This window comes from Mytilus edulis, chromosome 5 (assembly GCF_963676685.1).
Source record: "Mytilus edulis chromosome 5, xbMytEdul2.2, whole genome shotgun sequence".
Classification (NCBI taxonomy): Eukaryota; Metazoa; Mollusca; class Bivalvia; order Mytilida; family Mytilidae; genus Mytilus; species Mytilus edulis.
Window position 1 is genome coordinate 67,292,609 of NC_092348.1, and position 17,405 is coordinate 67,310,013.

Genomic DNA, 17,405 nt, shown 5'->3' on the forward strand with positions numbered 1-17,405 from the left:
GGCTCGTATGGATAGTAAAATAAATATTGTAATCGACTAGCAATGGATTGTTGAGACTTGATATATGTTTATACATTGTAGAAAATTGTAAATAAATAAAAAAAAAAAACACCAAACATTTTTTTTTAGTGAGTTCCAAAAAAGGGGGTCAATGCCGCAAATACCTGTGGTTGATTTGTAACTTGTAGTTTTTCTTTAGAAACGGTTCATTTGCTGGCAGCGGTAACAATAACACTGATACATTCTCCCAAAACATGACTCAAACAATGAAATTACATTTCACAAATTAAGAAATATAAAACTTCATGAATCGAACGAAGACAATAGTAAACAAATTAAGAAATTGCATTTACACATTAAGAAGTACCATTTCACAAATCAAGAAATGTAGAAATTCATGTAACGGATGGAAAAAATGTATGTTACAAATTAAGAAATTACATTTTACAAATTCAGAAATTGCATGTTTCAAATTAAGAAATTGCATTTTACAAATTAAGAAATGTATAATTATGGCGGATATTCCCTTCCATATTGTTCTCTGTGTAGTTTATTCACTGGGACCTTTAGATTTCTTCTAAGAGAAATCCATCACTCATTGATTAATTTACCTGAAAAAACAATCTTCTAGAAGATGAAATTACATGTTTTACAATCATAAAACTGCATGTGATGTTGTATTTATTCAATATCAATAACATATTTTCAATCTGTTCAATATAACAGTATTTCAAACATTAAAAGTTGATTTCTGACAAAGTTGTTAACATAGTTCTTATTAAGTCACCAAAACGGAGTTTTGGAGACTTTATGTTTTTGTCCCGTTTCATATTATTATGTCACCCCTATGGAAATAGGGGTGATATATTGTTATTGTTCCAAATTATTCTTCCACACTTTTTGTCCAGATTAGTTCTCGGAGATGACTTGACATACATTGATAAAACTGTACCATAATGACAATCCCTATGTGCAGATGTGCAGTTAGGGTCTGGAATTTTCAAGATGGCAGCCGTTACCATGGAAACGGCAAAAATGTGAAAAACCGAAAATGGTCCAAATGAAATGAAACTTTCAGACATTATAACTCATCATTCGAAAGCGTGAAATCCATCTTAAAAACTTTCAAAATGGCTATCGTTGCCATGGAAACAGTCCAAAAGTTAAAAAAAACGAAAATACTTCCTTCATTAATTCATATTAAATCAACCGTTACAGATACGACCCCAAACCTATCCCCGCGTAACAAGAGTATGAACTGTAGAATTCATTGCCGTTGGAATTTTTTAGACTGCTGCTGTAACCATGGAAATAAGGCTAAAAGTGCAATATTAAATACAAATCTGTACTGCAAAACATCTTCTAGAAAATGCTAGAAGAAAACTAATATATAATTTAACGTGCTTCAATTCTATACATAAATCGTGTCTTGAAGAGAAAATCGCCACTGAGAGAGAGAGAGAGAAACACGAAGAGTACACATAAGTGAATTTCTGCACTTGCACTAAAGAACACATCCGTTAATCGAACACCTGCTACAATATACACCTGAGCTAAAAGATAATCGATAAGCGTGTAATTAAATTGTACAAGATAAAATACATGTATCGTGTGATACGCGAGATATTGGAGAATAAAATGAACAGTTAGTATGCCGCTTGTCTGTCCAAGGTCCCCTTTAAAAGAATATAAAGTCCACGATAATATACTTCAGTTTCACGTGACACCACCTTTCTTCCTCGCGCGTGTGTCTAATTTAAGATTTTAAAGAGTTCCCCAACTATATATAGACATCAATCTTATTGTACGAGAAGAGAAAATAGGGTTGGTCAAAGGCATGTATACAATATACTAGACGTGCCCTGTGACTTTGGTACATTCAAACTGGTTGCTGCTACTATGACAATGTCCAAAACGGGGTGACATCCTCCGGTATTGCTTGCAATGGCAAATCTAGTTATTATGGTACCCTCAACGAGTTGGGGTGACGCATTGTTATTCTACGTTTCTTTTTTTTTTCTTCTAATTATTATTTTTCTTGCAACACATTTTGTCCAGGTGATTTCTCGAAATCCAATGGACCAATGTTGATGGAACTCTACTATAGTGAGGACCCCATGTCAAGTTGTGCACGAAGCATGGAATGGTTTAAGATGGCTGCCGTTACCATAGAAACGGAACAAATGTGAAAAAATCCAGTTTTTTGTTTTGTGAACTGATTGGATATGCTTTAACTCAGAATCATTATATGGGGACGAAGTCCCCAATAACAGTAGAAAATTCAATAAAAAAAAAAAATTTGGGAAAATTTCCCGAATTTTTCATTGTACTAATGAACTCAAAATCGTTCAATTTTTTTTATGTCATGTTTTGAAATCCCGGACCTGCGCAGAAATGTACAATGTACTTCCTTTTTCCGGTCTCGTTTGTATGAAACTTTGAGTAAAATATATATTTATCAGTCTAGTATAAAATAGGAAGGAACGCGCAATACCAATTTCATTTTTAATAATTCCTCGATATGAAAAAACGTTACCTGATGATAGCGTTTCTTTGTTTACATTGCATATGACGTCATAATTTAAATAACGTCACAACTAAAATCCCTAACAACAGCAATCTCCCATACAGACAGAGTTATCGTCCTTTCCTCCTCAATTGAGGAGGAAAGGACGATAACTCTGTCTGTATGGGAGATTCCTTTCCTCCTCAATTGAGGAGGAAAGGACGATAACTCTGTCTGTATGGGAGATTGTAACAACAGAACCAAAATCGGAAACGTTACGGTATTTCCGTTTCTTTTTTTTTAACAAATATTTAAGTTACAAAAAAATAATTCATACAGACTTCGTCCCCATTTACAGGTTATGCCTGCCTCATATTATTTTAATACAATGTAGGTGCCCACTATATACAGGTGTTGGGTGATTTTGGCAATCATTGAAACTTCATAGTAATGATGAGCAACCTTGGAAGATGTGGCATTTGGAGTTGAAATTTCCAAAATGTCTGTAGTTACCATGGAAACAATGCGAAAAGGTCAAAAACTTCAAAAAAAAAAAATTGCTGCAAACTAAATGAAACTTTACCGAAATGGTAACTTGTATTGGCAGAGTTGCATTTTGAAGTTGAAATTTTCAAAATGACCCCCGTAACCATGGAAACAGCAAAAAAGTCAAAAATTTCAAAATGTCCAAACTTAATGAAACTTTACAAAAATGGTAATGTGCCTGTGTAGATACGCTCTTTTACTTTGGAAATATCAAAATGGTTGCCGTTATCCTGGCAATTGGGGGACGAGCGTGCCATCCGTTATTGCTAGCAATTACAAATCTAGTTTTCATTTTTCTTCCACACTTTTTTGTCCAGTCTGGAACTTTAATGTTAATGGACCCAAGAAGATTGAACATTACCATAATGGTAACCACCATGTGAAGATTTGATTTTTGGAGTTGACACTTTCATGATGGCTGTCGTTACCATGGAAACGGAACAAATGAAAAAAAATCCAGTTTTGATTTTTGGTGAACTGTTTGGATATGCTTTAACTCAGTATCTTATATCCTAATACAATGTAGGTGCCCACTATATACAGGTGCTGGATGATTTTGGCAATCATTGGAACTACTATGTTGCCATGGAAACTACACCAAAAATTTCCAAAATATAAAAATGCTCCAAACTTTATGAAACTTCACAGTTATAATGAGCAACACTGGCAGATGTGACATTTGGAGTTGAAATTTCCAAAATGGCTGTTGTTACCATGGAAACAATGCAAAAAGGTCCAAATTTAAAAAAAAAAAAAATTGGTGCGAACTGGATGAAACTGGTATAGGCAGAGTTGCGTTTTGAAGTTGGAAATTGCAAAATGGCCGCCGTAACCATGGAAACAGCAAAAATGTCAAAAATTTCAAAATGCTCCAAACTTAATGAACTTTACAAAAATTGTAATTTGATGTGTAGATACGCTCTTTGACTTTGGTAATTTCAAAATGGCTGCCGTTATCCTGGCAATTGGGGAACGAGGGTGCCATCCGTTATTGCTAGCAATTACAAATCTAGTTATGTCACCCGATCGACAATGTCGGGTGACATATTGCTTTTCTTATGTTTCTTTGTTATTATGTCACCCGATCGACAATGTCGGGTGACATATTGCTTTTCCTCTGTTTCTTTTTCCCTATTATTATTATGTCACCCTGACGGACGTCGGGTGACATATTGTTATTGTTCGATTCTTTTTATGTCACCCTGACGGAGGTCGGGTCACATATTGTTATTGTACGATTCTTTTTTTTTTATTTTTATTATTATTATTCCACACATTTTGTCCATACTATTTCTCGGAATCATATGGACCAATTGTAATGGAACTATACAATAATGTTAACCACCACTGCCAGAAGTGCAGTGAGAATTTGCACTTCCAAGATGGCCATTCCACACATTTTGTCCATACTATTTCTCGGAATCGTATGGACCAATTGTAATGGAACTATACAATAATGTCAACCACCACTGCCAGAATTGGCACTTCCAAGATGGCCACTGTTACCATGGAAACAGTAAAAGTGTGAAAAAATGAGATTTTTGTTTTAAGTTAATAATTTGAGCATGCCTGAACAATGGATCATCAACTTTTAACACATTGTAGCTGTCCTCTATATACATGTTTTGGATGATTTTGGGAATCCTCAGTTCTACAATGTTGCCATGGAAACTGATCAAAAATATCAAAAATTTCAAATGCTCTAAAATTGATGAAACTCAATATTATTGTTGACTGGCAAGTACAGTTAAGACTTTTGACTTTGAAATTTTCAAAACAGCTGCTGTTACCATGGAAACACCAGAAAGTTTTAAATGCTCTGAATGTACTCAAAATTTACAGAAAGAGATATACCAATGCATATATCTGCATTCATTGTCAATATTTTTTCAAATGGCTGCCACTTAGTGACAATGGGGGAAGGGTGACATCCGCTATTGCTTGCAATGGCAATTCGTTATTTTTCTTTTTCTCACTACTTAAACTGTCCTAACATTTTCTTGGAAGTAGTAGAGGATGGAAACTTAATATTTTTTCTGGGTATAGGTTTGCATCATGGATGTTGCAGAACCCAATGTTCATGATACCAGGGTGTCATCTTGGCATAATTAGGGGGCTCAAAGATGGGTAGGGTCAAATTTGTTTTTCATTTCTTAAATTTGCTACTGTTTGTAGAGTAGATGGAATTATGATTACTTCTATGAATATTAAGATACACATGTCTGACTCAACATGGAACTTTTTTTTATTTCAGTAGGGGGTCTCCTTGGCATAATTTTAGGGCGTTGAATTTTCATTGAACTTTCCAGAACATCAATGTTAAATTTATTCTAGAGACATTTAATGTTATATTATGGTATATTATTAAGGAGCGAACAAATTGCAGCAGCCGTTTGACTTTTGAATTGTTACAATAGCCGCCGTTACCATGGAAACAGCAAAAATACGAAAAACTTCAAAATGCTTCAAATTTAATGAAACTCATAACAAATGTTGCTTCGCTTGTGCAGACTTGACTTTTGAGATTGGAATTTCCAAAATGGCCGCTGTTACCATGGAACTTAAAACAAATATTGCTTAGCATATCTGGACTGGACTTTTGAATTTGTAATTTCAAAAATGGCCGCCGTTACCATGGAAATGGCCCAAATGTAAAAACAATCAAAATTCTTCAAATTTAATGAAACTTTACACACACGTTATCTGGCATCATGGATACCGCAGAACAAATGATTTGGGTCCGTTTTAGTGACTTTTGTGTTAGCATCCTAACACAGGATTACTTGTTGAAATTTGTGTTTAAATAGATTGACCAATAGGAGATAACCCTGTGGAAAAGTTTCATTTGGTTCGCAATAAAATAATAAAAGTTATATATAAGCTCCTTTAGAAAGCTTTTGAGAAGAGTCCTATCATACGAGTATTTAAGGGAAATAACTCTGTATTAGTCTTGTGCATCCGAAGCGTTTTTCTGTATTTACGTTCACCAGGAACGCTCAAAACTAAACATTTTGAAAATCAGGGATGAAAATAGATATGGGAAGATGTGGTATGAGTGCCAATGAGACAACTCTCCATCCAAGTCACATGTACAAAAGCTTAATCTGAAGAGCAATACGACAAAACGGGACCTAAAAATAGCCAAATTCATCTGAGACCAACTTTTACTTAGGACTTGGAACAATATTTTCTGCATAATTTCTTAATCTTAAAACAGAAAATTTAAAGAAAAGTTGTTAAAAATCATGTCAGTACCAAAGCATTGACTACTGTGTTGGTGATACCCTTTGGGACTTACGGTATCGATCCAGTGCCTAATAAATAAAATGAAACTTTTCAATTTCGTGCGTCCGTAGCAGTTTTTGTTTTAAACCTTCATCAGGAATGATCAAAATCAAACAAATTAAATGTCAGGAATGTATAAGACATAAACACATAAAGAACAATAAGACAAAAAGGGATACTATTATCTGATATGCATCTAAGGTTAACTTTGCCAGAGGCAAAAATTCTAAACTTTTAAAATTTAACAAAACAGAAAATAACGTTCGATCAATGCATTTATCTAGTATCTGAAAAGAAGACTGAAAATGAGAAAAAAGGTTTATATTATTATCCTTTTATACCATAAAATTACAGTGACTCTTACCTTGAAGTAAAAAGAAGAGACGTAACATCATTTCTCCAAAGTTAGAATTGTGAACAAATTACCAGAGTAACAATCTATACTTGACGGTTAAACCAATTCAAATAAATCTAACATCTATGATTTCGCTATGAGTGTAACGATCAGAAACGTAACAGCTTTCATGACACAGCCTTTTAAGCGGAAGCGTCTACATTAACCTTATATTAAGACGGCGTGCACAAAGTTGACGGCAACTGTTAAATGCGCTTTTAAAAGAAGCTTTATACAACCGTCTTAAACATATATTTTAAATGGGAAGGTTTTTTTATGATAAAATGATTAAAGCTAGCCATTAAAATACACATAATTAAAAAGGTTATCAAAATTAAATCTAAAAAGTATGAAACTAACATGGAGAAAACGGCAAATATATGTGAAACTTGTAACATTAAATAAGCATAAAATAGATTTTTTGACCTGAAATTTGTACAAATTAAACGTATTTTCCTGCATTTTCGTACAATAGCATTTTTCGGTTTCGGACTATGACGTCCACGAACTTCACCAAATTTTTTTTCAAAAACGGCCATGGTTGATGTGTTTGGAATGTAGTTCGTTATGCGTAAGAAGTAGTAATTTGGAAGGATTCATATTAGAAAATGGAAGAATCGGTAAAAAAAAATATGTACTTGCTATTTTCTTATTTCGAAATGACTTGATATTCAAAATGTGCATTACAAGGGGTTTAAAAAAATCTGATAGTTATGTATGATTCGGTAGTCAAGGGTGAACACCTGAATTTTTTAAATGTCCAGCTATTATGTTACAGTTTAAAGAAATGACGTTTTAACGCTATTTTCTGAATATGGTCCACGGCATAGTCGCTTATTATTTCCATTACACTGCTCTTAGTATATATTTTTTCAGATTTCCAGAATGTGCATTTGCTGTGCTTTGTTGTTCGAAAAAAAGAAATATGTTGAACGTTTATGTTTAAAATTATGTGATAAACTAAGTGTCCAGTGTTTTTGTTACACTTACGTTTTCTGGGGGGAAATGCCGACGTCGTAAATGATTAAAGTAATTTGAAGACGTTACGTTTGTGGACTCAGCTTTATACACGCCGTCACAGCTTGTTTAAAAATGAGCAATATGAGGCAACTACACAACAGATAATGTCTTCAAATGTAAAAGGAACAGCTACACTGGGGATAGCATAAAACAAGTACAGCTACTCAACACTTAAAACTTGATTGATTCGAGACAGTTTTGAGCTTCACATATTGTGTAAACATCTGTTTATTGTGGACGTATGTGACCATCTTGGTGTATTTTTGTTATTGTTGTTGACGTTTAATCCGCGTCTATTTTTGTTTATAAGCGTACTATAAAGTAAGAGTGTAGGCTTCGCATACCACTTCGCATAAAAATATGCTGAATAAAAAACCTTGCTGGAAATGTCCTTTTGCTGGACAATCTTACATTGCTGATCATATTTTTCTATTACAATTTCTGTCGATCTATAATTGCTTACTACTGAGAAAATAGCCAAAACGTACAACAAAGGTGCAAATACTGAAATATCTCGGCTACTTTACTCATTAAGATTAACTCTTAAGATTAACTCCTAATGTCGAAAGCCTTCTACCACAAGGTTTATTAAAAGCAACACATAATCATAAGTTACAAAAATTATGTTGTATCAAGGATCCCTGAAAGGTCATATGAACCATGTAAGTAAACTCATCTCAAATACCAGGATTAAAATAATGTACGCCAGACGCGCGTTTCGTCTATATTAGACTCATTGGTGACACTGGTATAAAAAAAAAATTTAAAAGGCAAAATAAAGAGTTAACGAGCATTGATGACCCTAAATTCCGAAAGGTTTTGCCAAATACAGTTAAGGTAATCTACTCCTGGGGATCGAAAATCATTAGTATTTCGAAAAATTCAAAGTTTGTTAACAGTTATTTTATAATTATGACCATATCAATAATTCCTGTCAACACAGAAGTGCTGACTACTTGGCTGGTGATACCCTCGTGGAGGAAACCTCAGCAAGTAGAAAATGTTTGATTAGTGCAAGTCCTTCTACTTTCGATTCCAACCAAATTAATTTTAAATGCGCCCTATTTGTTGGCTGAAACATGAAGTAACAGAAAATTCGAGAAAATAAAAACAACTGTCCAGTGTGATTTTTTGATTGGGTAAAAGGGTAGTCTTCACATGTCCATTTTGGACAAAAGTTTACGATGAACTTGAAAACATCCAAAATGCCACAAAACTAATCCGCTGACAGTTGTAGTGAATGTTCCCTGAATGTTTTGACTATGAAGGTGGATACTGTATGTGGTGGTAATGAATTAATAGGGTAAAAGGAGAAATGAAAATTTATATACATGTATCTAATTCTTTAAAAAATTAAAATAACACTTTATAAATTTTCTGCTGCCGGTTCTGGCACCTTTCTCAATTTATCTTCATCAGAAACGATAAAATCATGTCAGTACCGAAGCATCGGCTACTGTGTTGGTGATACCTTTCTGGACTTACGGTATCGATCCAATGCTAGTAAATAAAATGAAACTTTTTCAATTTCGTGCGTCCGTAACATTTTTTGTATTAAACCTTCATCAGGAATGATCAAAATCAAACAAATTAAATGTCAGGAATGTATAAGACATAAACACATAAAGAACAATAAGACAAAAAGGGATACTATTATCTGATATGCATCTAAGGTTAACTTTGCCAGAGGCAAACATTCTAAACTTTTAAAATTTAACAAAACAGAAAATAACGTTCGGTCAATGCATTTATCAAGTATCTGAAAAGAAGACTGAAAATGAGGAAAAAGGTTTATATTATTATCCTTTTATACCATAAAATTACAGTGACTCTTACCTTGCAGTAAAAAGAAGAGACGTAACATCATTTCTCCAAAGTTAGAATTGTGAACAAATTGCCAGACTAACAATCTATACTTGACGGTTAAACCAATTCAAATAAATCTAACATCTATGATTTCGCTATGAACGTAACGATCAGAAACGTAACAGCTTTCATGACACAGCCTTTTTAGCGGAAGCGTCTACATTAACCTTATAAAGCTTGTTTAAAAATGAGAAATATGAGGCAACTACACAACAGATAATGTCTTCAAATGTAAAAGGAACAGCTACACTGGGGATAGCATAAAACAAGTACAGCTACTCAACACTTAAAACTTGATTGATTCGAGACAGTTTTGAGCTTCACATATTGTGTAAACATCTGTTTATTGTGGACGTATGTGACCATCTTGGTGTCTTTTTGTTATTGTTGTTGACGGTTAATCCGCGTCTACTTTTGTTTATAAGCGTACTATAAAGTAAGAGTGTAGGCTTCGCATACCACTTCGCATAAAAATATGCTGAATAAAAAACCTTGCTGGAAATGTCCTTTTGCTGGACAATCTTACATTGCTGATCATATTTTTCTATTACAATTTCTGTCGATCTATAATTGCTTACTACTGAGAAAATAGCCAAAACGTGCAACAAAGGTGCAAATACTGAAATATCTCGGCTACTTTACTCATTAAGATTAACTCCTAATGTTGAAAGCCTTCTACCACAAGGTTTATTAAAAGCAACACATAATCATAAGTTACAAAAATTATGTTGTGTCAAGGATCCCTGAAAAGTCATATGAACCATGTCAGTAAACTCATCTCAAATACCAGGATTAAAATAATGTACGCCAGACGCGCGTTTCGTCTATATTAGACTCATTGGTGACACTGGTATAAAAAAAAAAATTTAAAAGGCAAAATAAAGAGTTAACGAGCATTGATGACCCTAAATTCCGAAAGGTTTTGCCAAATACAGTTAAGGTAATCTACTCCTGGGGATCGAAAATCATTAGTATTTCGAAAAATTCAAAGTTTGTTAACAGTAATTTTATAATTATGACCATATCAATAATTTCTGTCAACAAAGAAGTGCTGACTACTTGGCTGGTGATACCCTCGTGGAGGAAACCTCAGCAAGCAGTAAATGTTTGATTAGTGCAAGTCCTTCTACTTTCAATTCCAACCAAATTAATTTTAAATGCGCCCTATTTGTTGACTGAAACATGAAGTAACAGAAAATTCGAGAAAATAAAAACAACTGTCCAGTGTGATTTTTTGATTGGGTAAAAGGGTAGTCTTCACATGTCCATTTTGGACAAAAGTTTACGATGAACTTGAAAACATCCAAAATGCCACAAAACTTATCCGCTGACAGTTGTAGTGAGTGTTCCCTGAATGTTTTGACTATGAAGGTGGATACTGTATGTGGTGGTAATGAATTAATAGGGTAAAAGGAGAAATGAAAATTTATATACATGTATCTAATTCTTTAAAAAATTAAAATAACACTTTATAAATTTTCTGCTGCCGGTTCTGGCACCTTTCTCAATTTATCTTCATCAGAAACGATAAAAGCCAAATATGTTGAAAGCCAAGGATGTATAAGAACCAAAACATATGAAGACCTATAAGACCAAAACAGACCTTAAAATAATAACCAAATCTATCTAGGGTCAACTTTGCCTGTGGGAGTTAGATTCTTCATGATTTATAAATGTATAAATGCACAATCTTAAAAAGGTATGTTTTAAATAATACAGTACCAAAGTACAGACTTAACATTGAAAATTGCTCACTAATTCAAAGTAACTGGACCATTTCCTAGGGAAACTGATATGTACTGATAGCAATGCAACTTTATACAAAATACCATAGATCTATCACAAGAAGTTCTTATCAAACTGACTTAAGCAAAAAACTTAACGTTGAAAATATCTAATTGATTCAAAGTCACTGGACCATGACCTAGGGGCCAGGGCCTTAATATATTTGTCAAACGGATATGTACTGATAGTATATGGAAGGGAATATCCGCCATAATTATACATTTCTTAATTTGTAAAATGCAATTTCTCAATTTGTAAAATGCAATTTCTCAATTTGTAAAATGCAATTTCTCAATTTGTAACATGCAATTTCTTGATTTGTAAAATATAATTTCTTAATTTGTAACATGTATTTTTTCCATTCGTTACATGGCTTTCTATATTTCTTGATTTGTGGAAATGGAACTTCTTAATGTGTAAATGTAATTTCTTAATTTGTTAACGTATTTTCTTCGTTCGTTACATGAAATTCTACATTTCTTAATTTGTGAAATGTAATTTCTTTGTTAGAGTCAAGTTTTGAGAGAATGTGTCAGTGTAATTGTTACCGCTGCCAACCAATGAGAAGTTCCGCTTCTCAAGAAGAACTACAAGTTACAAATTAACAAGTTACAAATCATAGGAGGATCCAGGGGGTGGGGCTTTTGTGGGAAAAATTTTGTTGATTATTTAGGAAAACATTGAAGCATGACTGGAGCGGGCCCCCTCTCATGGCAGTCAGTCCCCTCCCCCCCCCCCCCCTTATGAAAATTTCTGGATCCGCCAGTGCAAATTTAGAGGTTTTATAAATCAAGAATGAAATAGTTCTACAATATTCCGCACGAGGTCACTGTGGATCCATGTCAACTCGTACATTAGCCAACTCGTACTCAACCAACTCGTTCCCAATATTTACCAACTCGTACTTCTACCAACACATACTTTTACCAACTCGTACTTCTACCAATTCGTACTTTTACCAACTTGTACCCACTATTTTATTATTTGTACGACGGGCCTCGGTGGCCGAGTGGTCTAAGTAGTTACTACTGTAATCACTAGCCAGTCAACACTGAGCTTGTGAGTTCGAACCCCGCTCGTGCACTCGCCTCCAATCTTAATTGACTGGGATTGACAGTTTTCCTATCGAAGGTCAGTGGTTTTCTCCGGGCACTCCGGCTTCCTCCACCAATAAAATCTGGCCGCCATGAAATAGCCCAAAGCGGTGCTTAAAAGTGGCGTTTAAACACCAAAAATCAAAAAACAAAAGTCAATCAATTATTTGTACGCATTTAAGTTTTCATGTTCTTTTATATAATATACAAAATACAATAAAGTACAACTTTATTGATTGATAATCTGATGCAATATGTTTTCAAATCAGAAAAATCTAAAGTTAATCATTCTTCTTTAGAAGTAAATGATTAAATGAAATTGTCTGAACGATAATTTATTGCATATACATGTTGAATAATTATAATAATACAATGTTCTAATCAGTGATCATTAGTCAGTGGCGAGAGGGGAGGGTGTCCGGGGGTTGAAACCTTGATCTTACATTTATAATCATGGTTTGTATCAGTTATAGTATCTAAATAACTGTAAATGTAAAAACGTTTGGACTATGTTGAATTCCTGTGCTGGCTTTATCTCTTCAAAAAGATTAGAAATCATTGGAGCATTTGCGTTCGGTGAACGAGGGGACGACCCCTGTCGCTGTCTTTTGCTAGGTGGGGTATCACTAGAGTAAGACCTTTTTTGGGGTCGTGTCATGATTTTTTTACGAAGAGTTGGTACGCTCTGTCCTAGATTCGTCTAATACAGGGCCTGTAAAATAGACCTGATTGTATAAGACGAATGATTAACTTTAGATATTTCTGATTTGAAAACAAATTGCATCAGATTACCAATCAATAAAGTTGTACTTTATTTTAATTGTATGTGTTTATATTATATAGAAAAAACATAACAACTTTAATGCATATAAATAATATAATATTGGGTACGAGTTGGAAGAGCCTGAATATGAGTTGGTTGAGTACGAGTTGGCTAAGGTACAAGTTGACATGGATCCACAGCGCCTCATGTGGAATATTGTAGAACTATTTCATTCTTGATTTGTAAAACTTCTTGATTTGTAACTTGTTGATTTGTAACTTGTAGTGTTTCTTAAGAAACGGCTCATTTGCCGGCAGCGGTAACAATTACACTGATACATTCTCCCAAAACGTGACTCAAACAATGAAATTACATTTCACAAATTAAGAAATATAAAACTTCATGAATCGAACGAAGAAAATAGTTAACAAATTAAGAAATTGCATTTACACACTAAGAAGTTACATTTTACAAATCAAGAAATGTAGAAATTCATGTAACGGATGGAAAATACATGTTACAAATTATGAAATTACATTTTACAAATTAAGAAATTGCATGTTACAAATTAAGAAATTGCATTTTACAAATTAAGAAATGTATAATTATGGCGGATATTCCCTTCCATGTTGTTCTCTGTGTAGTTTATTCACTGGGACCTTTAAATTTCTTCTAAGAGAAATCCATCACTCATTGATTAATTTACCTGAGTAAAAAAAAATCTTCTAAAAGATGAAAATACATGTTTTAACTCACAAAACTACATGTGATGTTGTATTTATTCAATATCAATAATATGTTTTCAATCTGTTCAATAAAAACAGTGATTCAAACATTAATAGTTGATTTTTTACAAAATTGTTGACATAGTTCCTATTGAAATTTGTTTTTAAATAAATTGACCAATAGGAGATGGCTCTGTGGAAAAGTTTAATTTGGTTCGCAATAAAATAATAAAAGTTTACAACATTTATTGCAATATTACTGAAGAAATAAGCTCCTTTAAAAAGCTTTTGAGAACGTTCCTATCATCCGAGTTTTTAAGGAAAATAACTCTTTATTAGTCTTGTGCATCCGAAGCGTTTTTTCTGGATTTACATTCACCAGGAATGCTAAAACCTAAACATTTTGAAAAGCAGGGATGTATAAAAGCTTAATCTGAAGAGCAATACGACAAAACGGGACCTAACAATACGAACTCCGAAACAGCGGTTACGTCCTCTTTACTACGCTACGTTGACTTTGATAGTTTATCAACAGAAAATTTAAGAAAAGTTGTTAAAAATCATGTCAGTACCGAATCATCGACTATAATAATAATAATAATAATAAATTCTTTATTTAAAGAGGGTAACTCAATTAGAAATAGTCTAATTTTCATTGAGGCCCTCAAACAAAATACATGCATACAGTTAACATTCATACATTCATACATTAATTTACAATATATATTAATAGTATATACACAATTCAATCATTGAAATATACAAAGGGTAATAAATGACAATATTTGATATAGTTTTGTTAGAGGAAAACAAATTAGTTGACTTGCATATAATTTTCAAGAAAATGATTATAACTATGTTTCTTGAATAATTCCACATTAGGACATTTCTTTATTTCGAGTGGTAAATTATTCCATACTTTGGTTGCAGAATAATGAAAAGATTTTTTATAAAGATTTGTATTTGGTCTTGGAACAAAAAGATCATTATTAGAGACAGATCGTAAGTTGTGGCGTTGCACATCATCAATATTTAGTATTGCTAAGTAATCAGGTGTTAGCCCATTTACAATTTTATACATTAGAATTGATTGTTGGTATTTTATTCTTTTGGTAAAAGATAGCCATTTTAAAGAAGAAAACATGAAATTAGATGGAATAGAAATATCGCATTCCAGTATAATTCTTGCTACTCTTTTTTGAAGTTTTATGATTCTATCTGAATCTTTTTGTAATAAATTTCCCCAAACTGAACTACAATAGTCTATATATGGTAGAATATATGCATTATAAAATAGTTGCCTTGTGTGTATTGGCAAATATACTTTAATTTTATATAAAAGTGATACTTTAGATGAGATAATTTTACATATACGATCAACATGATCTTCCCAGCTTAAATTTTCATCAATGTCTATTCCAAGTAATTTGAAAGAATGGACATTCTCAATACATGTTTCGTTGACGGTAATACATAATTCTGATAGTTGTTTAAGTTTTTGTTTTGAACCCAATTTCATACACTTAGTTTTTTGTGCATTGATTTTCATACTGTTATTGTTACACCAAGATTGTATAGCATTTAAATCATTTTGCAATATGCTGTTTATTTTTTCAATGTTTTTATCATGAAAATGCAATGTTGAATCATCAGCATATAAATCCATATTGGATTGTTTAACATGAAGTGGTAAATCATTTATATATATTAAAAATAACAGCGGACCTAAAATAGAACCTTGAGGTACTCCATACTTTACAAACGATTTATTAGATTTAATGTTAGCGTATTGGACTTCTTGTTGTCTGTCAGACAAATATGATTTTATCCAATCTATTATATGTTTTCCGATATGATAAAATTTTAACTTTTCTAGAAGTATGGCATGGTTAATAAGGTCAAAAGCCTTACTGAAATCTAAAAACACTGTACCAACTATTTCTCCATTATCTAAATATTTTAACCATTCGTCAATTAGTTTAGTTAGCGCTGTTTGGCAGGAATGACCTTGTCTGAAACCTGACTGGGCGATATGTAACAATTTTTTATTGTTAAGGAATTCATATAACTGTGTACATACATGTCTTTCGAAAATTTTAGATATGGTATTCAAAATAGAAATTGGACGATAATTTGAGGGAATATCTCTTGGTCCTCCTTTATGTATAGCAGTTACTCTTGCAAGTTTTAATTTTTGCGGAAAACGATTTGAAGTTATACTTTTGTTTATTAAAAAAGTTAATGATGGGGATATTATTTCTGCACTTAACTTTAAAAATTTGGGACCTATTCCATCTAAACCTGCGGATTTATTAATATTAAGATGTTTTAGTTGAGAACACACCTCTCCAATGGAAATGAGTTTTAAATGAAAATTTTCAGTTTTCTTATTATCTGAAAAGGTTTTGTGAAATTCTGTTGTGTGGTTTGAGAGGAGTTGCGATGACAAGAAACAGGACTGACGGACTGACGGACGGACGGACTCACGGACTCACGGACGGGTCAAAAACATTATACCCTCCGCAACTTCGTTGCGTGGGGTATAATAATTGACTTACCATGAGTGGTTCATCTTAAACTGATCATATCACACAATTTAACATGTAAATTATGCAATACATTCAAGGTCTATGCCTAAGTCTCGCTTTTTCCACTTCGTCGAAGCGAGATAAAAAATAAACAAAGTTAGGGGAAAAAATTGAGAACTCCCCCTTATGTTATATTCAAGGTGAACTGTATTGATTATCATGGACAATAGATGGACAGTGGATATCTGACAAAAATAGATTTAAATTGTGTACTGAGTGGACCATATCAAGTTAATCTCTAGTGTTTGTTCGTTTCATCATCTTGTGAAGGACTAAGAAAAAGTGGACAGAAAAATCCAGTTAAGTTTTAAATTTTCTGAAACATAAAATTGCATTTGAATTTGATAGATCTAGGATCATCTAGGATATGCTATGCCCTAAAGATTTTCCAGATGCAGAGGTTTGTCTACACTCAGAGTAAATTTTGCGGTGAAAACACAGCCATTTTAGCCAAAGCGTCCACATGAACCTTATAAAGCTTGTATAATAAATGGGGATTGTGTCCATGGGACACATATGATGCCCCCGCTTGCATATAAAGTTATAAAGGGACATAACTCAAGAACTGTAAAAGTGACGCTACCCAAATTTGTACTTGATCTGAGTTTTGTGGTAATAAGCATTGTTTATAAGTTTCATAACATTTGGTTGAGGCAAACTTAAGTTAGAGAACGGAAACGAAAAATTCAGCAATTGTTCCATTTGTAAAGGGGCACAACTCTAGAACGGTAAATTGACGCCACCAAAATTCAAACTTGATTTGTGTTTTGTGGTAATAAGCATTGTCTATAAGTTTCATAACATTTGGTTGAGGTAAACTAAAGTTAGAGAAT

The 17,405-nt window shown here is 33.2% G+C and overlaps 1 protein-coding gene across 1 annotated transcript in view; it reads right to left on the minus strand.

The window, feature by feature from the left end:
* Nucleotides 1–9,725, minus strand: part of LOC139525204 (uncharacterized) — a 48,613-nt gene extending 38,888 nt beyond the window's left edge. The window contains exon 1 of the mRNA XM_071320395.1: nucleotides 9,588–9,725. Within this exon, the coding sequence (XP_071176496.1) occupies nucleotides 9,588–9,618 (31 nt within the window). The 5' untranslated portion in view covers nucleotides 9,619–9,725. The remainder of the gene's footprint in view (nucleotides 1–9,587) is intronic.
* Between the last annotated feature and the right edge of the window lie 7,680 nt (nucleotides 9,726–17,405).